Source organism: Podarcis melisellensis (assembly GCF_964234715.1).
Source record: "Podarcis melisellensis genome assembly, chromosome: 1".
Classification (NCBI taxonomy): Eukaryota; Metazoa; Chordata; class Lepidosauria; order Squamata; family Lacertidae; genus Podarcis; species Podarcis melisellensis.
Window position 1 is genome coordinate 44,747,413 of NC_138528.1, and position 24,168 is coordinate 44,771,580.

A 24,168-nucleotide genomic window follows, 5' to 3' on the forward strand; every position below is an offset into this window, starting at 1 on the left:
AGAGTGTCTGTAGAAAATAGTGTACTATATAAAGGTGCCATTTACATTCATTTATCTACCCACTTTTGCCTCTGTCCTGCCCAACACTGGTACGTGCCCCCTGGAAGATTGCTATTAAAAAAGGCTTCCCACCTCTGAAATAACACATTCAGGCAAAGGATTTTCCTCAGAACCGCAGCAAAGGAGGAAAGGTTTAATTATCAGCCCCAGAGGCAGCTGCTGTTTGCGTGCAAAAATAACTAGCCATATTTAACATCCTATCTGATACTGCAACAGCTAGCATACTTATTTAGTGAGCAGATACAATGAACTTTTTACATGCCTCAAAAGTGTTTTCCTGCTGCTGAAATTTCACATTAAAAGAGTCAGCATTAGAGTCAGCATCCTGCTTTCTAATTAAACACCTTGCCAAAAATGGTATGTCCAGGAGCACAATCCTGGACTGTCATTGAGTTAATAAGTTAACAGTGGCTTGATTTCCAAAAAAAAGATGAGTAAGATCAGCAATAATACCTGCATCTACAAAAGATGATTTGAGTATAATCTGTTTTGTGCTGCAAGGAAGGCTGCAGCACAAGAGATTCCCACAATAAGGCAATTCCTACCTTCCACTTCAGGGAGAAGGGTAACATTTAGTTTCAGAGTGTAGGATGTAGAACTTTAGGTGATGGTGGCACTTGGATCATTGCCTCATCTTCCTGGCATAAATGTTGAAATCAACACTCTTTTATTTTCTGTCAGCTCTGGGTCAGATAGGAGAGGCAAGTCCTTACCTGAAAGAACTTCTCCTCTGGGCCCTTCATTATGAAGAAGATCCTGGGGTGCGAAGGGAAGCCTGTCGTAGTCTCATCACTCTCAAGATGAAGGATGAAACAGTTCGAGCTACTTTGCTGGAGAGAATGATTATGGAGCCAAATGAGATGGTCAAAGAGTAAGTCCCTTGTTTCCTAAATGGAGAAAAACTTATGCACTTCCTTCTCCTGGGTTCTTCTTGGCAGATGTGCAATACCTTTACAGTGGTACCTCAGGTTACATACGCTTCAGGTTACATACGCTTCAGCTAACATACGCTTCAGGTTACATACTCTGCTAACCCAGAAATAGTGCTTCAGGTTAAGAACTTTGCTTCAGGATGAGAACAGAAATCGTGCTCTGGCGGCGCAGCAGCAGCAGGAGACCCCATTAGATAAAGTGGTGCTTCAGGTTAAGAACAGTTTCAGTTAAGTACGGACCTCCGGAATGAATTAAGTACTTAACCCGAGGTACCACTGTACTTCTTCAGGATAATGCTCCTGTGGAACACATTTACAGCTTCTGGGAATGAACTTTGTGCTTGGGGGAGGGGGAAAAGAAAGCTGAAGTCCTGAAACTAAGTTCTGTTTCTCACTGGACACTCCCACCACCACCCATTTGGTGAGCGTAAGGCCAGCGGGTTATGTGTATAGATCTCCTCCACTTAAGAGTGGCCCCTGAGTGAGTCAGGATTTCCCCCCTACATGGAGGAACTACACTTATAAGTTGGTCCCCTCCTCTCACACTCCAAACATGTAGCTAGGGGGTCAGGGCCTGTATGATCTGGCAACCCCATCATGAGTTAATGGTTTCTTTCCTTACAGGTATTCCAATGAGCACCTCTCAAACACTAGAGTGGCTTCAGAATTAGCAGTCCAGAATAAGCTCTAGCTGTTCTTAAGTAACACAAACAGAATAAGCTTTGAGGGCATATTTGGCAGGGTACCTTGATCATAAACACCCCACTTTGTATCAGATGTACCCCCAACCCACTCGTGCAGATTTTGAGGGCATGTGGAAGGCTTCAGGGAGGAGTGTGATGTGAAGTTCTGCTCCAGAAGTCTGTTTCACTTGTGCAGAGACAGCACTGGATACAACTCATATTCTAGACTATTCAAAAGTATGCAAACAGAGTTTTAAGAAACAGTAAAGCCTACTTTCATGATTAACTTGAGAACTGGAGTTGTGGCCTCCAAGTGCCTTAGATGGGACTGAAACTTTCACTGTAAACATAAACATTACTTCTGAGAAGTACTATACTTAAACCTGAGAAGTACTTCTGAAAAGTACTATACTTAAAACTGAGAAGTACTATACTTAAATCCTCACAGAACTCTAGCCCAATGGTTGCCATTAATCTGATTTGAATTAATTTTATAATGAAATGACTTTAGAATGTTTTTTCATTTTACAGTTGTTAGCCACTCTGAGCCCGGCTTTGGCTGGGGAGGGCGGGATATAAATAAAATTATTATTATTATTAATATTATTATTATTATTATTATTATTATTCCTGTTCCATTCCTCAGTCCACTCCCCTCTTCTACATAGTCATGTGCTCCTTCCAAGCCTCAACCAGCCAGAATTGCTAGCTACATCTGTTTTTTCAGTAGTTTATCATTTTTACCACCTACCCTAATAACCTTCTCCCATGAACTGCTGCACAGGCCAAGCAGATCATAGGGTGGTACAGAAGAATGCGGTGTAAGGTTACAATTGGCCTTTGCCACCATGTCTGGACCAAGTGCCACGCCAGGTCTGTGGTACCAATACCCATCTCTTCCCCAACCTGCCTCATACTCATGGCAAAGACAGATTTTAGTGTCTCTTACACCCACCTCCAAGGGACACAGGTGGCGCTGTGGGTTAAAGCCTCAGCGCCTAGGACTTGCTGATCGAAAGGTCGGCGGTTCGAATCCCTGCTGCGGGGTGCGCTCCCGCTGCTCGGTCCCAGCGCCTGCCAACCTAGCAGTTCGAAAGCACCTCCGGGTGCAAGTAGATAAATAGGGACCGCTTACCAGCGGGAAGGTAAATGGCGTTTCCGTGTGCAGCTCTGGCTCGCCAGAGCGGCGATGTCACGCTGGCCATGTGACCTGGAAGTGTCTCCGGACAGCGCTGGCCCCTGCCCTCTTAAGTGAGATGGGCGCACAACCCCAGAGTCGGTCAAGACTGGCCCGTACGGGCAGGGGTACCTTTACCTTTTACCTTTACACCCACCTCCCCCTTGTATTGCATCACAAGGATTTCAGAGGGTGCAGCAAACATATGGAGATAAGTGGAAGCATGAACCAGCTTCAGATAAGCCCAAAGGACCCGTAGGGGAGGCCTTCTCTAGCTATACACTGGTACCTCGGTCTACGAACAGTCCTGTTAATGAACACTTCGGACAATGAACTCTGCAAAACCAGAAGTAGGCGTTCCGGTTAGCGGACTTTGCCCCGGAAGCCGAACACTGGTGGCGGGAGGCCTCATTAGGGAAAGTGCGCACCTCGGTTTAAGAACGCTTTGGTCTAAGAATGGACCTCTGGAATAGATTGTTTGCAACCTGAGCACTGTACACTGCCGCAGGAGCAGAAGGATCTACTTACACTGTTGCAGATATCTCACAGAATAAGGTGCTAGCTGTATGCACATAGTAAATACAGACTGAGAGAAGTTACTGTATTGTATTTATTATGTTTTTGTATCGGATCAGATTATTGTAAGGTCTGTGTTCTTTGGTGTATCGTTTATTGCTGTAAACTGCTTTATGAATAGTAATATAGAAAGGCAGCATACAAATTAAAAGTAAAATGAAAATAGAAGATGGCTAGTGTACTGATTTGACAGGCTTTCATCTGAGATCTCTGAAGCATGTAAATAACACACCGTCCATTGTTTCCAATTTAGGGAAGTGAGCCGTGCTGTGAAGATTTTCAATTTTGAACAGGAAGAGGAACACGAAACGATTCAGATGATCAAGAATAAGGTGGGAGAAAACTCCAGTTAGCAGAAAGAACTAGATTCTTTTTTTGTAGGAGTAAAGAATTCAGAAATATATTATGAATACTCCCCCTGTCCAAGGATGTTCAATTATAGCTGATTGGGGGGGGGGCTGCTCCCCTCCCCCTAAAATCAGACTTTTTGCAGTAAGCAATGGAGGAAGTCTAAACTTGAGAGAGAGCACGTGAGATACCACTTGCTTTGACACATCCTCTTATCTCCCTAAACACAGATCATAATGAACATTAATTAAAATAGCCATTATCATCTAATCTTGCTGCAGGACAAGTGCTCAATAAATAGGTCATCTGGAAGTGCCCTTACTTCCACATAAAATCTTCATGTTCGTTCTGGAGGTGGCATGGTTCTGTGAAAACTGGACCACACGGCTTCTTGCTCTTAGATCTAGCAGCTTATAGAGCAATTAGCTGTAATGCCCCTTTTTGTCCCTCTACCCTTCTAGGAGGGCTAGTGTGTTAGTTTCAGCTCTAGTCTTACATCCTGGAGGTTAAGGAAACTAGGAATCTTACTGAAGAGTTAAGGTTCGGCTTGTTAGGGCACACAGGGCTCTGGACAGTCTTAATGCAACTGTCTAGGCTCTCTGAAGCCCAGCCATACCATTACTAATTTTTTCACATCACAACTGGCTCCTACCAGCCCCTGAAAAAGAAGTGGACGCAATGTATGTCAGTATATAAACCAGAAGGAATTGTGGAAAGCAGACACAGACATCAATTATGAAAGTGAGAAACATTTAGCAGTCCTACTCTCCAAATACAGATCTGCCCCACTCTGATCCTATTTAGGTAAGAGCGTATTGTTTCGATCTGGTCAACTAGAATTAAGTTCTGTTGAATGGAGCACCTAGTGACAAGTGATCTACCCTTCTACAAGGGCTGGTGCATTAGTTTCACCTTTAGTCTTACATCCCCAAGACTACAGAATTTTAATCTTTAATCTTTGGGCTACTGATCATTGTATTTTTGGTTTTAGTACATTGGATTTGGTTTGTTTCCATTGTGCACCACCTGGACAAGTTTTTACATGACAAGTGGCACGTAATTTTAACAAAAATAACTATTTCTGACGCAGGTTGCCACATTAAGCCAAAAAGACTTGGTAATTGAGAAAGTGCTCAAAATTAAGGAGATAACAAAGAACACGTGGCAGGAAGCCCACCGCATCTATCGAGAGAAGGGAGACGTCTTTGCGTACAGTTCAATAAGGGACATCTTCCTTGATGTTGTTCAAGATATTTTCACTGGTAAATCAGGGTGGTGGGGAAAGCAGTTTGGTCGAATGCTCATTTGCTTTTGCGTTTTTATTTTTTTATTTTTTCAGAAAGGGTGCTCGGCACAAACTTTAAAGTAGGGGTGGAGAACTGGATCTGGCTGGCAGGCTGATTCCAGTACTGGTTCACCATCCAGAGAACACTCTTGGGAGGGGCAGACCACACAGCTGTCAAGTCATGTGACATATGATGTAAGGCAATTCCACTTCAAAGGAAGGATCAGGAGCATTCTCATTTTAGTTCCAAGGCATGGTTACAAAGATTCCTGCCAAAGGTGAGGCGTGTATTCTGCAATGCATTTAAATTCAGGTCTGGATGCAAACCTCATTTTTGGGAAGAATTTACAAAATTGTATATTTTTTTTGTTCCTGCAACTTGCTCTAGGGCTTTATGATGAAGGATGGGTAATAACATTTCACAGAAACTAAAGTGTAGCTGTAGGGGTAGGTCCTATAGATACGAAGTTGTCCACATAAGTGAATGAGGAATTGAAATTTGTCCATTTTGCTAAGGCTGCTTTGATCAGCTTTTTAAAAAACCCAGTGTTGATGTACTCATTGTGTTAAAACACTGCTTTTAATTGACAACTTAGCTTCTATGTGTCATGTTGAAATGTTTATCTACACCAAAACAAAAAAGCATTCACTATCTTTGGTAGGTTTTGTTTTGCTTTACAGAAATAAGTGTTCCATATTCAAACAGTTTAGGATCCTGCACCTGTAAAATATGTATGATTAGCTTCAATGAATTTATAGAAATGTTGTGTAATTAAACTGTCACCTAGCCATATTTCTGTGTGCACACAGATCTATGGCTACCAGTTGTATTAGATACAGTCACTGTATATTTTAATTTCTAATCAAACACACAATTTAAACATCCCTGTTAGAAAGATTGTATTTATTATATTTAAATATTGGATGATCTTATTTTGCCAAAGGAAAAGAAACTTATTTACACTTCTGCAAACTTCATTGAAATGAAGGTCTTCATCACCCTTAATTTGATCTACAAATAAAAAAGAGCTGGCTTACAAATTAACTGTTGTTCTGGGTAGCCAATTTGATGGCATCCAAATGTACATCCAAGAGTACACCCATCATCCCTGGGCATTAATTATGCCAGGTGGGGCAGAAGGAAGATGGTGCTTAGCAACATCTGGAAGGTGTCATGTTGGCTGAGTCTGGACCAGAAGTACTATATACACAATTCTGCATTTTAATAGGCAGATAGCATCAATCTGTTTGTAGTTAAACTAACATGTATTTTCTTTTCCTATTCAGAAAGCTTTCAATGTCCAAGCAGGAAGTTCTCAGAGGTTTGGATTGCTATCTTAAATATACTAGTAAGTATAATAGAAGAATTCTTCCAACACATTTATTTTGATCATATTTAACATGTTATATAGACAACAGAGGGTTCTTAGTAATCAACAATCCCTTCTCAAATAAGACTGAGGCCAAGGCAATTTTGTCAACCAGCGTAGCACAAGGAAGGTCTTCCACACTGACATACTTTGGGTAGGAAGAAAGCAAAAATTCAATAGCATCTGTATGTTCAGGCTCTATTTCACAGTATTTGGGCTCCTCCTTGTGGTACACCCTTGAATTTTCTGCAGTATAATACAGCAATGTGGCATCTCCTTCATTGCACAATCTGACAATTCCATACTGAAGCAGCCGTACCTGTGTCTTTTTCTTCAACTGGACATCAAGATTTTGGACATTTCCGTTTTCCCACCGTGCTGGATGTCCATACACACTCAATGCCTTTTCACTCTCAGTCAGCACTGGCGGGAGGCAGTCATGAAGAAAAGCCTTGGCTCTTTGATCCACAGCAGCATCAACTGGTGCAAAATCTATTAGTTTGGTTATTAGTGTTCTGATCTTTTGCATAAAGGCATCTCGGCGAGGATCAACAACATCAGAGTTCAGAACTCCCATGTATTCCAGGTAGTCTGTGGGTAGCCCATGGCGATAGTCCACATCCTCTTCAATGGCCATCTGCAATGCTGCAGGAAGGAGCTTTTCTAACAGGTCTCCCCAGGAGTTTCGCTGGTATGAGGATACCGTTATATGGAGTGAATGTGCATCTGGGAGACAGTCGCCTTGGTGGATAAACCCCCGGGGGAAATAGAGCAGGTCTCCAGCTTCTAAGACAGTCTCCAGAATGGGTTCTCCAATCTCCTCCTGGCTAAAGTTGCCACTCGAAAACTGAGGCAACACCTCCGCCTCTTTCCTTGGGCTGTAAACCCGCCAATGCTTCTTTCCTTCCAGCTGGATCACAAAGGCTTCAATGTCGTCATAGTGAGGGGCAAAGCCCTGGGTACCAGCAGGGGTCAAGTAAGTGTTTGCTCCCACCATGCTGTTGAACTGCTCCTGCAGGATGGAGAGGAACTGCCAGAGGGTGAAAGAAAAAGACTGGGGGTTAAGCATCCTGAGGGAACAGCCATTCCTGTAGAAATCCCACACCACAGCCGGCAGCGCCCTGCCCTCCGGATTGTGCGTCTCCCTCTGCCCATCTTCGTAGCTGGTCACGTCCAAGTTGACGCCGAACCGAACATCACTGTCACGCAAGATGGCATCAAACTCTGCTGTAGAGAAGAGGCCCTGGTAATACGCTGGATTGTGCCTCTGGAGCAAGAGGGGTTTCTTCTCCCAGTACCGGTCAAAGAAGTGACGAGGCGAAGTGGGAGCGATGAGCCACTCGAAGAGTTTGGCGGCTCGCTGCCGGCTATGCTGAACTTGCCCCAGCTCTTGGAGGAGGCGCTGGAGTGGGCAGCCCATAAAAGGACGCTGGGGGGAAGGCGCCTTCTTCTCCTTATGGGGTGCTGGAGCAGGGCTTTCTCCGCTTGCCAGGCCGCGCTCACGCTTGAAGGCCGCCGCATCCCTGGTGTTCGCATTCATTCTCCGTCTCTTCGCCAGTTTCACGGCCGCATCCGAGATGGGGCGAGCATCCCTGGGCGGCTCCCCGTTGGCGGCCCCCGGTGCCTCCGCGCAGTCCTCGGCGGCTCCCGCCCTCTTAGAGGGCCGCTTCTTGGCCTTGTGGCGCCTCAGCGAGACGGACAGTCCGTGCCTCGGGCGCTGCGGCAGCTCCCGGTCCCCGAGTTGCACGGCGGAGCGGTAGGCCGAGAGCGCGGACACGCGTGGCGGGTGAAGCAGCTCCATGCTGGGGCCCGGGATGAGGAAGCGCCGGCCAACACGTGCCGACGGCTTCCGGCTTAGGAGCGAGGCGATCACTCCTTCCGGTGCCACTTCGTACCTAGCTCCGCCCTCTGCCTACGAGCGACGGGTCAGAGAGAGTCGGTGAGAGAGAGTGCCGCTCTAGCCCTAGTGGGCTTTTCCGTTCTAAAACGGAAGTTGGGCCCTTGTTCTCTAACAAGTATCTAGGATATCATAGAGATACGAAGTGATAGAACGATCCTATTTTACGTTCTAGAGTGAAACGTGTTATTCTTATATTTATCCTCTGCCTTTGACTCTTACAGGGACTCAGGGCAACTTGCCCATAAAATAAGAACACCTAAAAGCATAGGGGGAAAACAATAGTTAAAAACAATTGAACATTAACAGAATTAAAAATCTAAAAGCTCTATTAAAAACATAACATACAATCGTAATAAAGCAGCAGGACACCACTGGATCCAATGTTGTATCATCACACACACACACCAGATTTAAAATTTAGGCTGTGCGCGACTCTTAACTTTTTGCAAAGATACTACGGTAGAGCAGATTGCTACTCCTGCATCGTAAATCAGATTTAAAGGTAAAGGACCCCTGACAGTTAAGGCCAGCCGCAGATGACTCTCGGGTTGCGGCGCTCATCTCGCTTTAGAGGCCGAGGCTTGGGAGTAATTATTTTGAATTCAAGCTACCTTACTTCCGGGCAAACACCCATAGGCTGGAGCTCACCTCAGCATGCCTTACTCTCGAGTAACTATGTTTAGTGCATTAGGTCGGAATTCTAAAGCCATATTTATTTACTTGGAGGTAAATCCTATTAGTCAAAAGAGGTTCAGTTTGGGCTTCAAGCCACATAGTTGTGTCAAGATGCTGCTTTGCCATATTAACAAATCATATCCAGTACAGCAAGATTTAACATAGATAATGGCAATGACATAAAAGTAACAACAGCTGCTCAACAAATAATAATTACTAATGCTATTTAAAATGTATCCGGTGAAATATCTACAGCAAAATTATTTAATTATATGATAATAGCAGAATAAACAGTCACTCTTATATGAAAGAGTAATTCCCATAGGTGTTTTTAAGGTTTCCCTAGATTGCAGACACAGACCTCAGAAGGACAGGCACTTACCAACAAATAATTTAAGCCACTATAAATACATTTTAGCTATGTGCACTTATTTAGAAGTAAATCCTGTGTTTGTAAGCATGCACAGGATTGCTGCCTAAATCACCAACTTGTGCAGTTTGAGCTATTCAAGTGCAAGTAGCTCAGTTTGTGACTTTTACTGGGATCCTAAACATGTTTACTAAAGTAAGTCCTTTAGGGGCAAGTAGGACATGCCAAGTATAATGTTGCGCAGCCTTTTGCATTTAGAGGGTTAGGAGAAATCAATTGAAAGTTTGTTTTTCATGTAATGTGAATTGCATTGCCAATTTGTGCATATTACTGATACTGATTTTAAAAACAGCAATATTAGATGTTATTATATATATATACATTACATAATATGTGTGAAAATTGACAGCAAATATTAAAAATGAACAAGTTATGCCTTTCTCTTGTTTAATTATTATTTGCAAAGAAAGAGATAAGATGAATCTGTATATGGCTTTGCAAAGTCAAATCTTATTTTGCTACTTGTATTTCAGCCTTGGTTGGGAATCCCTCCAACCCCATGGACACAAAGAGCCTTCTTAGAAGCACTGAAAATACGCAATGCTGAGAAGGCAGAATGTGCCAAGAAACCAAAAGCACCCACAGAGAAGCGGAAAAAATCCAGGGTCAAGAAAACAAAAACAAAAAAACCTGCTCAGAGTCCATTTACTAGTCAGCCACTCAGCTGACTCTTCTACTGTGGGAAACAAGGTACAAAAGTCATGTACAGAAAATAGCTTTTCAGATACTTGGAAGCAGAATAATCATAATACAGTTGTTAATTGGTGTATGTGTTCCACCATGGTCTCTAGTCAAACCAGCTCTGCAGGATTTTGAATCATTGAGCTTACTTCTGCATCTAGTTTCAACTCTCTCAGGGTGTATTTCCAGCACTGCTGGTATTGCCACACATCTATTACATTACTGGCAATACTTCTGCATTAGATGGGTACTTATTAGATGGGATAGTGACTATGCAAAGCAATATATTTCTTCACTAAGGAGCTGGGTTGTTTTTTTTTTTTTGTTAAAACCAACCTAAAGTTTTATAGTCTATTTATTGCATGAACTACAGCACATGTCCACATGTGCTCATGTAGCCCTTTAGAAATAAAAATAAATGGGCAAAGCTACCACACCCTATGTGTAATGCCCACATTTTTCCTTTTTAAAAGGAGAGAAGAGCAGAAGTTGCTAGCAACTTGGGTTCAGTTTTACCACTATGTTCACTGAGTGTTTACCAGGCTTCCTGTTTCCTGCATACTAGTGGGAGTTTCCCCTCAGTTTAATTCTATTTGCATAATTACTACGTTTTTGATGCTGGATGAGAGGTACAGTCATACCTCATGTTATGTTTGCTTCCTGTTACGTTCTTTCAGGTTACGTCCCGCGGCAACCTGGAAGTACCGGAAAGGATTACTTCCGGGTTTTGCTGCTCGCGCATGCACAGAGGTGCTAAATTGCACTTCGCGCATGCGCACAAGCGCCAAATCACACCGCACACCTGCGCAGATACGGTGCTTCAGCTTGTGCTCTTTTCATGTTGCGAATGGGCCTCCAGAACAGATCCCGTTCACAACCAGAGGTACCACTGTACTTAAGCCTGTAATTCTAAGCACACTTTTACAAAGAGAATTATTGGAAATTGCAATCAAACATAACTAGTAAGCATAGAGCTAGTGGCAAGCATAGGGTTATTTACTGCATGAAGGGATTTAGGAAAATAGAGCTGTGTCCCTAGACTCAGCTAGTTCACTTCACCTCTCCTCTGGAGAGCGAGGAAGTGAGGCTTTCTACCCAATAATATTTTGCCTGTGTCCTCCTTGCAACTGCATGGAGCAATGCATGTACCAGACCTTTGAATCTGTAAGTAAAGCATTTAAAACTTACTTAGCAGTGTGGTCTGTTCTTTGCAAAAGAGGCAGAAAGAGTGGGAGCATTGTAAATGAGATAAGAGGGGTCAAACAACCTATATTCCTAATGCTACTCTGCTGCTTGACTTTTGTGCTTTAAACTCTCTTGGGGCTTTCTGTGTGCTTTATGAATCCAGCTGATTCTTTTGTTGTTCACCCGCACATGTGGATCCACAGGGATTCATATATTTAATTCCCCAGCAAGAACAAGGCCCATTGATTTCAATGAAGCTCACATCTGAGTACAAATGCTTAGGGATGTGCTGTAAGTCACTTCCAGTGCTTCATTGAAATGCAGTCCATCTACATTTAAAGCCCCACGGCAATTATTAGGTGCATTTTCAGTTTCACGTTTCAGAAATGACATGGACTAAATTGACCCATATTGTAACCCACCATGAAAATAGAAGGAAGACATAATAGGTTCAATCATATACAATACTGATGTTTCTTTTATGAGGTGAATGATCCAATATGAACAAGAGCCAGTGAATGTGCAGGGAGATAAATAATATGCTGCACTTTCTGTTAGCAGTGAGGGAAGAACTACATTCAAATGGGGTCAGAAGAATTTATTTGATTCAGTCTAGATTTCAGGTCTGTTTCATATGTACTTTCATTAGAAAAGAGTACAAATACTTACTTCTGCCTGCTCTGAATTGTCTAGCTCAGAGTAAACTCATTGAAAGTAAATATCGTCGTACTTTGGATCCTGAACGCCTTGCAAGTTGAACGTTTTGGCTCCCAAATGCCGCAAACCCGGAAGCGAGTGTTCCAGTTTGCGAATGTTCTTTGGAACCTGAACATCTGATGCAGGCTCCAATTGGCTGCAGGAGCTTCCTGCAGCCAATTGGAAGCCGCGACTTGGTTTCTGAACGTTTTGGAAGTTGAACAGACTTCCAGAATGGACTCCGTTCGACTTTCGAGGTACAACTGTAGCTTATTTCAGTGGGTCTAATCTGAACATGACCAACATTGGTTATCACTCTTAGTATCAGTTTTAGATTAAAATACATACACATAAATATGAATAACATATTTCTGTACAATATTCCTGTTTGTATTGTTGGAATCAGGGCTTCATGGATTTATTTTTTGTATAGTGATGTAACCTGAACCATTCTTTACTTAAGACCATGAAATTGTTGTCATTGTTGATTCAAATATCAACTATGCCAGCTTTAGAACTAAATACATAGTTTTAAAAAAACTATTTTGGCCTGAAAAACAGGCTATTAGGGTAATAGAAAAACCAGGGTAATAGAAACTTTATTGTCCACCTTGGACACTTTATTGGATGATCACACATTCAGTCAGAGTGATATTTTCTGCATAGCATCTCATTTCAAAAACAAAGGTGACCTTGGAGGAGCTTACTGGTCAATCCTATGCAGTAGGTATGGCGTTTGGTTAAAATAAGTTTAGGCATGCTGAACAGTGTAAAATCAGGGTGGACAGCATTCATCACTGCCCCTAAAAAAGGAATTGTTATTAAAATTTCTATACTGCCCTTCAGCCGAGGGTCACACGGTGGTTTACAATATAAAAACACAAAAATGCATAACATAGGAACAAATGAAACAATACCCCCCACATTATTGTTTATTAAATTACAAGGGATCATATTATTGTAAACCATGCTGGGAGTCTCTTCCAGCTTAAAAATGGTAAAAATATTTTAACTAACTAACTAACTAAATCCCTTTCTACCTTTCCTGCAGAAATTCTTAACTGTCACTTCAGTTCTTCCTGTCTTTTCATGCGACCCATTTTCACATTAGTCATGGGTATTAAGAAAATGATTTCTAGAGTATGGTCCTGTTGTCAAGCTAGATTTATTGTTTTACATCACACTGTGTGGTTTTATGGCTCTTGATGGTAGAAATCCCATAAATAAAATAAAAACGGTGGATTCATATTATCAGTTTTCCTGCAGTGAAGTGATTTTTCCCTGTTTCTTTTTTTCTTGCAAAGAGACTTTATAGTGCATAGAACTACCTAAGATGAAAAACAAACAAACTGTAGTATGAAACCAGTTTTGGCATCACCGGGTACAGCTGAATAAGCTCAGCTAAACAACACTATTAAGCCTAAGAAAACGAAGCATCAGGAATATACTATTAGCATCGTATAGGATACTTGGCAGTTTTAGAGAGTGTGTCTGCAGTGTTCAGTGGCGTTTATTGACTGCCAACAATAAGGTCTGGCACAAGTGTTTTGCCTTAAGTCTCTAGAAACCTTGCTATCGCTCCGTTCATATATCCTAAGCATCACACTGTTTATTTTGTCTCCAGATGCAGAGGGACATTACTGTACATCTCTGTCATTCTCAAATACTTCGGGACCTTCATCTGATTGACTAGCAGAAGTGCACTCTTGAAGAAAATAAATGGATCAGAGGGATGGCTAGACAAAGTTACAACAAATGTATATTTGTTAATGGACTTCTATGCTTTTTAAAGTTGTAGTAATTTACTGGCTTTGATTTTTTACACCTGTGCAACAGTAAATTAATTAAATTAAACTAAACTAAAAGTTAATTTTAATTTTTTTAGAAGTTAATTAATTCAATTAAATTAAAAGTTAAAATGAAAGCAAATACTTTTGTGTACCATAGTTCCCTGCCTTCACCCTTCCATTACTTCCCTTCTTGAATGAATAATCTGCACAAGTGTGAGTGTTACTGAATGGATTATCAGAACAACATCAGATGAATGTAGTGGTTAGGTAATAATATTGTTGCACACCACCCCAGTCTCCAAGCAGTTCCAGGTGCTTGCCCAGGATTCAGTTTCCTTGAAATGAGGGGCTGTGGTGTCTTTATGATGTATGGTTAATTTACACATACATACAACCTGAGTCTATGATTGAGGGACTCGCAGCATTAACAACCCAGAAAGTCTTGCTTCTCCCAAAGTCACAGCATTGGATTCAAGCAGAAATCAGGCATAGCTCCCACTCTCAGGCTTCTTCCTGCTATCTGCTTCTAGCCCAGCTCTTGCACACAACCAATCTTCCTTTGTTCTTCTCACTACCAGTCAGGTGATGGAGGGCGCCCAACCATTTGCCCTCTGAAACAGTATCTTATACTAATACTTAGGGCACTTTAACTCACCAAGAAACTTGCATGGCTCCTTCAGTGAACTCCCCAAATTCACAGCAATATATTAAACATTGCTCAACACTTAATATAGAAAAGCAACATATATAAGTAGCATGCTTTGCATAGAGTCATGCAACCAGAACCTGCAACAGCATGCGAGAATTGTTCAGTAGCAATCTTGAACATTCAGGAAATTTTAATACTATATAGTGCTGGGACAACATAAAAGTAATGCAAGATGGTTAACCTTCAGGAAAGTAGAAGCAGAATTGTTATTATTTATTAAAATTATTAGTCACTTTTTTGCCACAGCAACTCAAAGCAACTTACAATGTTTTAGGCAATAAACAAACACATTAAAACAAAACAAACATGGTGGGAAATTTTCTGACAGCACATCATTCACCAGGAAGCTCCCCTTGGTTAATCTGCTCCACAGAACTACTTAAGATAGGGTATTTGGATTTGAGTCAATACAAGTCACTCAGACCAGACTCATGTGGGGTTAGGAGTGCCTAAGCCCCTTGATTTTAATTGGCTTGGGGGCATCTAATTCTGCATCAGAATTAGATCAGGCTGTATATTGGCTTAAATATATGTACTTTGTGCTTAGCTGATTTGTGCTTTATCTTGTACACAGGGCATCTGCTACCATATCACTTTCCTGGAAGCATTGTTGCTGTCAAAACACATGCTGGAGTTATCTAAACAGAAACATTAATTCCATGTAGGGACACTACAGCCATTATGCCAGTTGTTATGCCAAGTGAGCTGAAAGCAGAAAAAGATGCTAAGAATAGGGGCATATGTGAACAAATTGTTTCATTGCTCATCACAATTGTGACAGACACCACTGTAGAAATGGCTTGTTCCAGTAGGTGGTAGTATGGTACAGAAAAACATTTTACTTGAGATGGTCTAACTTTTCCAACATGCAATAATAGGGAGCTGGATATTTTGCCTGCACCATTTCACTGTTTGATAAATGTAAGCACTCTATCCCCAAACCAGCACAAACGTGTGTGTGTGTGTGTGTGTGTGTGTGTGAGAGAGAGAGAGAGAGAGAGAGAGAGAGAGAGAGAAGATAAGTCTTAGATGTGCACCTCAGGGATAAACAACTTAAGAGCTTAGCGGAAAGCTATTTCAAAATATTTGAGAAATGAGACTTTTTTTGAAAAATGTGTCTTTTCCAAATACACATATTCTTGCACATGTGAATGCATGCATCAATACATGTGCATCATGTATATCTAATTCTTCTGTATTTGTTTTTTTCTAGGGGCTAGTTATTCAGCTGGGTGCAGCACTTGGGTCTGTTCCTGAGGCGCCAACACTCTTTTTATAATCAGAAAGCCCTTCCTATTAGTGAAGGATTGAGGTCTCTCTAGTAGCCAGAAAGGCTTCTGTTCCTTCGTTCTAGAACTCCATCTGTCTATCAACCTCTCAATGTCATGTAAGAGATGCACCTTTGCCCCTCTATGAATCCCATCCAGAAGTTGTGATAATTGAGCTCCACATATCTCCGCTGCAGTGGTGAGGATTTTGTTGTGCACAGGCTCTCTGATATTCAAGCTTAGCATTTCTCTTTCTGGGGAAATTAGGTTCAGCTTGCTGTTATCAGGAGGGGAAACAAGAGCTTCCTATCTATTTGGGATATTGCGTTGCCAGAAGCAGTTTGTGAATCAGCCTTCATTTAAAGCAGATGCCTACCCCCAATGAGTCTCTTGCGAGGGGGAACTCTCTCAGGCCTACAGCCTTCCTCTTCCTTTCCAGTGTATCTACTTGCCATTATAAAAGGTAGAGAAATGACACTTTCTCTTATTCTACACAACATTCAGCAGCGAAGGGAAATCATTCACTGGGGACTTTTGCAGCTTGGAAGCTCTCTGGCCCTGGGTCTTGTACTTACTATTATCTTATGGTCTAGAAGCACTTGAGGCAATCACCCCAAAGCAAGGAGATCAGCCAGGACTTCTAGGGCAGAAGCTTTGCCTCTGTCCAAGCATATGGCATGTTTTAAAGCAGGGAGGCTTTTCCACTTTGGCTACAAAAAAGGGTCATCCAGCATAAACACAGTTTAAGACAGCTGGGATCCTTGCAAAGTGTAGGTGAGTATCAAGACACTCTGACTGACAAGAGGGAATATCTGAGTAAACCAAGTACATAGGGTGGGATAATGGAGAGAGGGACAGGCAGCCTAATAATAATAATAATAATAATAATAATTTATACCCTGCCCACCTGGCTGGGTTTCCCCAGCCACTCTGGACAGCTCCCAACAGAATATTAAAAACATGATAAAACATCAAACATTCAAGACTTCACTAAACAGGGATGCCTTCAGATGTCTTTTAAAAGTAAGATAGTTGCTTATTTCCTTGACATCTGATGGGAGGGCAGGCGCTCCTACCAAGAAGGTCCTCTGCCTGGTTCCCTGTAACCTCACATTTCGCAGTGAGGGAACTGCCAGAAGGCCCTCGGAGCTGGACCTCAGTGTCCGGGCTGAACAATGGGGATGGAGAAGCTCCTTCAGATATACTGGGCCGAGGCTGTTTAGGGCTTTAAAGGTCAGCCTAGGGGACATCAGATAGGTGGGCTGGGATAGTGATACAAAAGACCAGACTGCTCTCCTCAGTCCAGCACAGAGACACACAGTAGAGAAATCAGAGGAGGTCAATGTAGGGCTCCTGACTAGAGTTAGGAGACCAAATCATACCTTCTGCGCCCTTCTAAAACAGTAGCTGTGAGGGCCCAACTAAAAAATGAGTTGCTCCCCTTTAACGCGAGCAAAGCTCAATATCTTATAGTTTCAGTATATGACAGTGGGGGGCTGCAGCCCTCCAGATGTTGCTAATCTACCATTATCCCTAACCACAGGCCATGTTGGCTGGAGCTTATGGAGTCCAATCACATCTAGAAGTCTACAGGTTCTTCACCCATGTCATAGAGGTTCATGTAGTGAAATGTATGGAGACCATGCAAGTGCTGACAATATTTCTACAGTAAAGAACTGAGTCATAGAGCAGAGAACAGATTAATCTACATCACATTATTTGAAGTCTGGGACAAAAGTAAGAACTTAAGAGGAGCCTGTTGGATCAGGCCAATGGCTTATCTAATCCAGCATCACAGTGGCCAACCAGATGCCTGTGGGAAGTAATATGTCCTACTGTGTCCATAAGAGGAGATTCTCTGCTTAGGAGAGCTACAAATCGCCTTGGCAGAAGGATGTTAGATTGCAGTGTAAAATAAATAGGAAAAAAATATTCAGAGTGTCAGTTATGATTCATCTAGAAGCTTTCCTTGGCCCTTTAAAAACTCTATAAAACTCATAAATAAAATAAGACGCCGAACAGAGTAATGTAGCTTCAATTGTTTTAATAATCAATCAATCAATGAAACAGTACATAATTGTTGCAATTGTTCCTTTTTTCTGGTACTGGTTCCACATGCCTATTTTAGAAACTGCCTAGTGAAAGCAAAGAGCTACTCTGCTCCGATCTTTACAAGTATGTAAGCCAGCAGTGTTTTTTTTTCGGGGGGGGGGCACAGAGGTACGCACACTCCAAAATTTTGTGAACCTTTGTACTTTTGTCCATTTACTGTATTTATTTTTCCCGATTTGAACCACAAAATGGCAATTTTCTTGAGTCAAAATGAGAGTACCCCTAAACATTTTGTTTAGGGGGGGAAAAGCACTAGTGAGCAGCATTGCCGAAAGCCACACACATTGTATACAAAAGGGGATTTAAAAGTACATTGAGAAAGTTATTCTTAAAAAGTTGCAAGTCCTTTCTGAAAATGGTAAAAAGTTATGCTTCAAAACTGGTAAAAAGTTTTCTCTAGCACAGGACAGTTCCCACCCCAAAAGCTGAGGCTGAGCAAGTTTCAGGCACTTGGATGGGCCTTGTTCTTAAAAGAAGCAAAAAGAAGCCAGCGCTATCAGTAGTAGTTAGCCCAATAGAAACTGGCACATCTTTCAATAGCTGTCAAATGAAATTAGGTACTGCAAATCTGTTTCTACATTTTGAAAAAGAGTAGACTTCCATAGCAAGGCAGAATGCAAATAGCAAGCAGAAACTACCATAGGAGCTGGTGGATGAAATTCCTTACTGAATGATTTTATACCACCTTCTTTTGCTAAAAAAAAAAAAAAAAAAAAAGCAGCTTACAACCGAAACTAAAAGAATTCAAATTATAGCAGTAAAAATAAAATTACAACAATAAAACAGTACAATATAATTAAACTGTGAAGAAAAATGCAGGTTAAAGCAGCAAAAAAAGCAATCATACAATGGAATAAAAGTACCCAGCACAACCTCCGATTCTTGGACATTATTGTTATCATTATCATCATACATGTGAGTGTATATATATATATACACACCAGTAAATGGGTTAGAGATCTGCATGTGTGAAAACAGTACCTAAAAAAACCCCATGTCTGCTTAAGAGCTGCCACAATCCAATCCTGATTTGTCACTTCTTTTTAACTTTCCCCCACTTTATTAGCAACTCTGAGTCCTGCCTTGTCACTTTTGCTGTGCTGCCAACAGCAACATCCTATTATGGGAGAAGAACATTTCCAGGCTTGTTCTTGCAGACTTCCCAAAAAAGAAGGCCTTGACAAAGCCTCTCCGTTTGGCCCGGTGGCATTCAGTATATCACTAGTGTAAAGACACTGGGCAGGATTGTGAAATCTGTTCTCCATTGTGGTGACTGTAATATCCACCGCTAGATAGCAAGACTGAGAGCTTGTTCAAAATACTGTTTCTCAAGAGCTCGCTGCTCCCCTGCTCCCCCCTTCCTCCATCAGTATGAATGCACTCACTCAATCAATGAAGCATCTCTTATCTGAGATCTTGGCTTCCCTCCAACTGCAGCTTGCCGGCTCTCTCTCTCTCTCCAGGATTTTCCCATTCTCTGTTGGTTTGTGATCCTTAATCCCGGTTTTCGTGCACACAGGGTTCCACTGAGAAAATGAGCTTTATCTAAATTTGGCCAGTCTAATTGAAATAGATTAATAACATCAGTATGTTAAAAAAACAACAACCCCCAAAACCAAAAGCCACTGTGAAATAGACTCAGTGGAAACTGAGAAATAGGCTGAAAAAAGACTCACTGCGCTGTTCAGATACAGAAAAAAATTGGGCACATGAAGTGATCCCCAGCTAAGCTGCTGTACCCTGCTGGCAGGGGACTCCTGTAGGCTCCCCACTTCCCTGTATTAATCGTTAGATTTATTAAGGCTCATTTGATGCTCACAAAACACGGCATGCAAGGATCGCTCACTTGGTGATATTGAAAAGATGCTATCTGTAGTGTCTCAATAGCCAGTGACTACACAACAAAGCTTCAGACTCCAAGACTCCAAGCGTCTTACTTTTCAAGGGAGAGGGAGGGGGAGAGAGGGAAGCATGTGCAAGAGGGGAAATTCAGATAATAAAACGAACAAGGAGAGAAACTGGATGAAGTCACTGCACTATAGAATTACCATGAGGAAGCACAACAGAGGCAATATGCACAAATCGACTTAATTCACTCGGATCCTGCCTGCACTGTGAACAAGGGCCTTGGTAGCTGAATGTGTGTCAGGAACTTCCCTACGGAAAAATAAGACCTGTGCAGCCAGGGTGTGATCTTCATTCGCACGACAACATGTGCAGTTTCCCTATGCGCTCACATCTTGCTGCTTTTAAAGCCCCATTTCATGACATTTAGGTTTAGTGATACTCGACAGGCTGACCTGACCCTGAAAGGGCATCCAAATTATGGCAGATTTTATCCTCAAAAATGTCTTGCAAACATTTCACAGTGCGCTCACTGAGATCCACAGATGGGCCAGACTGCAAGAGACCCCAGACCACTGAGAAAATCTCTCTCGGATGACACTGTGAGGATCCAAAGGTGGAGGAGAATTCCTTCTGCACTGCCATACCACCTCGGAGTAAACCTGACAATAGCACTTATGAGTGTTGAATTCATGACACACGTTTGTGGATAAACCTAACGAGAAGCCAGCACTGAGTCATAATCTCTGCCACTGTTAAAGAGTTTTTGTTTCTGCTGTGAGTCCTTGGCTTTCCCATAAGGTAGAAATCGTCTAAGTAATTATTTCTTAGCACTCTTTGGCTGTCACACAAATTAGAAGTCAGAGTTGATGTTCATTTCCTTTGTATTCCAACAGGAACACTGTTTCTATTATTTCCTCCTATTTGTCCCCAATAAAAGCAAATTAGTCTAGGAAACTGTGACACCTGAAAAGAGAATTATAAATTACTGTGTGAATAGATTTAAATAGCCGAGGAACACATTTCAAAAATGTGAGAATAACCGCAATCTATACTGCTTGACTAACTTCATTCTTTGTAGCAATTAGCTGACATAGCAATCACAAATGAATTCGTAATGATAACTCCAACTCATAGCTACAACTACTGTGAAAGTCTGAGGTCATTTCATGACGCAAGATGACGTCTGTTCTGTTGGAATGAAGGTTTAAAGCTCAGTTCCTTATCTGAAGTTCTTTGTCAGCAATACTGAGATCGGAAATGCCCTTCATTAAATTGGATAAAACTGAACCAAATCCTTAACAAAAGAATATCATGTTGGAGCTATCCTTTAATTTGTAATTGAAAAATTATTCTAAGAGTACTCCAGTTGTCTTAATATAATGATCACAGTCCACTACAGAGTTAATTATGCTTATGGCAACTGATTTTAAAGGGGCTTTTGGACTGTGGTCATGTGTGTGCAGTCTAAATGCAAAAGAACGTGGAGCTGCATGTAAAAGATAAAACTAATTATGCTTTTCCTTCTCTTCCCATTTTTAACACTTCAAAATAATATTTCTGTTTAATACGTTATCATTAAAAATAATACATTCTGTTCTCAAGTCTGTTATTGACTTTATATAAAAGCAATTTTATACAAGCCTTATACACACTTGGTAGTCAGGTTCCCACGTAACACTAAGCAATAGTTTGTTTAACAAACCATCAATTAACTACAGATTATCTCATGGGCAAGCAAGCCATGACTTGTTTCATGGGCATCCACAGATTTTTCTGGGGTGGGTGGGGGAAATAAATGCTCCAAATAAGCAAACATACATACATAACTAGAGAGAACAGGGGCTACCATTTCTGGTAGATCAGATCCTTTAACACACCTTTAAAACAGTCCTGGGCTGGACAGACAGAAAAGTTTCTCTGTTTTTAACTATACCAAGTAATGTGTTTTAATATCAACTTGTAATTCTGAACAATAACAAAGCTAGCTCCAATAATTCATATCTTATCCCTATGCCTGTGGGGCATTTCCCCCTTGCCCCATTTGCTCCTCTTCAGAATTTTCAAGGAGATTAATAGCAGTGGGAGAATCCCACTATAATTCAGAAATAGAGTTTTATAGAAGGGGTGGAGGTGGTTGTGGATGAAAGCACTGACCTGTCTTGCATATATTGCTGTGCTACACAGTTCCTAGGATGACACACTTGTTGGAGGAGATGTGCACATATTTCCAGGGGTGTAGGAAAGGGGGGGCGGTGGGGGCAGACCGCCCCAGGTGCCCTCACTGAGGGGGGTGACATTAAGCATGCCATGCAACCGCAGCTCCCAAGCCTACCCTGAGCCGTCGGGGTAAGGGGGGAGCTGCACCGCTTTGCCAGCGGCATTCCCCCCTTCCCCCTTTGTTTTGACAGCTTGGGGGAGGCTTCGGAGTCATGGGCGGGCGGTATGCCAAATGGCCGCCATGGGCTGCTCACTCCGCCCCTGGCTGCAGGGTGTGCACCTTAGTGGCTATCCTGTGCCTGGGAGGGCACCCTCTGCGCCACGCCCCCCTCGGGAGCGCACCCACCCTGGGCAGTGTGGGCATATGCTCCACCGCTGCATACTGCCTCCACAATGCATTCCAGAAGGTAGTTTGCCTTTCAGTTAAGGAAGCTCTCTGTGCCATGTGCCTCTCAAAGGCAGCTCATAGCTGCTGCCATGGATTCCAAACACGTGTTCACAGCTTACTCACTTTTTCTGTAAATTTAATAGTAATAATAATTTATTTATATGCCGACTGGGTTGCCCCAGCCGCTCTGGGCGGCTCCCAACAAAAATAGTAAAAACACAATACAACATCAAACACTAAAAACTTCCCTAAAAGATGCCTTTTTTAAATCGCATGTCCCAAATGGTACCAGCTTTCTTCATAGCTGGGAGTTGCCTTGATCATTTTGGTTTGGGTGTGGTCATTGGCCATGGAGGGTGATAACTGCACATCATGATGCATGCCATAGCTTTGTGGAAGTGCGCTAGAATGGCGACTTTTTAAAGGAATACCTCTGAACCACTAGTACTGAAAGACCACATCTTAAACAACTACTTAATGCACATATTCACCCCAGGTTACCAAGGTCAGCCAAGAGAGTGAGACTTCCAGGCACTGCATTAATTGTTCTCTAGGTAACTGAACAAAACTATTACCCTAAAGTTGCAAGCTGAAGCAACAGGCTTTGTTTTTATTGGTCAGGCTTTACTGTTGATTGAGCTGTTTCTTACCCCTCTAGGATTTCACAGTGTTACCCACAGAAGTGTGAACTTTTGAAACCTTAGCAGCTTTAAATGTATAAACTACGGCAATCTTAATTCTTTCCCTCTGACAAGCTATCCCATTACAGTGGTACCTCGGGTTACATACGCTTCAGGTTACAGACTCCGCTAACCCAGAAATAGTACCTCAGGTTAAGAACTTTGCTTCAGGATGAGAACAGAAATCGTGCTCCGGCGGTGCGGCGGCAGCAGGAGGCCCCATTAGCTAAAGTGGTGCTTTAGGTTAAGAACAGTTTCAGGTTAAGAACGGACCTCCGGAACAAATTAAGTACTTAACCTGAGGTACCACTGTACATAAACAATTTTAAGAAAGGCGCCTTTGACTGTCATTGTGTCCTTTTCCGTGGTATGTTCCTACTTTCCTATTTATCCCTTTAGAGCTGGGCAGAGTGGACAGCGGTCTCTTTAAACTTTCCTCACCTCACAGTCCAGCAGCCGCAAGGCAAACCTGTCTGCCTGGCTAGGGAGGGCTTCTCCTGGAGGAGGGGGGCAAGGAAAAGAGCCTGTTGCCAGGCAGCGTTTGGAGTGAGGTCTTCTTCAGGAAAAGTTGAAAAGCAAACAGCTTAGCCTGGAAACAGTTTTGTTTCCCAGCCGCTTTTGCCTCACGCCATGTGGCCTGGCGAGTGACTTCAGCAGGGTGGCAAAACCAGGTTCAAGAATGGGGACCCGGGTTCACGTGGGTTTCAGGATACAGAGGCAAGGGAAAACTTTGTGTAGTCAGACACACACTTTGGACTTTAAGAAGGCCAATTTTTAAAACCTGAAGGAGCTACTGGGTGTGATCCCGTGGTCAGAAATACTCAATGAGAAGGAAGTCCAATAAGGATGGGAGTTTCTAAAAGGAGAAATACTGAAGGCCCAAATGCAGACCAAACCAACAAGAAAGAAATGTGGGAGGCAGTTGAGAAAACCAGTGTGGCTGCATAAGGAGATCACAGATGAGCTGAGAGTAAAGAAGGGCATGTACAGTGGTACCTCAGGTTACAGACGCTTCAGGTTACAGACTCCGCTAACCCAGAAATAGTACCTTGGGTTAAGAACTTTGCTTCAGGATGAGAACAGAAATCGTGCTCCGGCGGCGCGGCAGCATCAGGAGGCCCCATTAGCTAAAGTGGTGCTTCAGGTTAAGAACAGTTT

At 42.4% G+C, this 24,168-nt stretch overlaps 2 protein-coding genes across 5 annotated transcripts in view; one reads left to right on the forward strand and one right to left on the reverse strand.

Moving 5' to 3' along the window:
* The window catches only part of HEATR4 (HEAT repeat containing 4), a 34,915-nt gene extending 21,085 nt beyond the window's left edge, over positions 1 to 13,830 (forward strand). For all 4 annotated transcript variants that reach the window (XM_081889696.1, XM_081889694.1, XM_081889693.1 and 1 more), the window contains 6 exons: positions 742 to 931; positions 3,682 to 3,760; positions 4,867 to 5,038; positions 6,349 to 6,410; positions 9,910 to 10,126; positions 13,623 to 13,830. In XM_081889696.1, coding sequence (XP_081745822.1) covers positions 742 to 931; positions 3,682 to 3,760; positions 4,867 to 5,038; positions 6,349 to 6,410; positions 9,910 to 10,104 — 698 coding nt within the window. In that variant the 3' untranslated portion in view covers positions 10,105 to 10,126; positions 13,623 to 13,830. The remainder of the gene's footprint in view (positions 1 to 741; positions 932 to 3,681; positions 3,761 to 4,866; positions 5,039 to 6,348; positions 6,411 to 9,909; positions 10,127 to 13,622) is intronic.
* RIOX1 (ribosomal oxygenase 1) lies at positions 6,428 to 8,323 on the reverse strand. The gene has a single exon (XM_081890351.1). The coding sequence runs from the start codon at positions 8,230 to 8,232 to the stop codon at positions 6,466 to 6,468; it is 1,767 nt and encodes a 588-aa protein (XP_081746477.1). The 5' UTR covers positions 8,233 to 8,323; the 3' UTR covers positions 6,428 to 6,465.
* Positions 13,831 to 24,168: the final 10,338 nt, after the last annotated feature.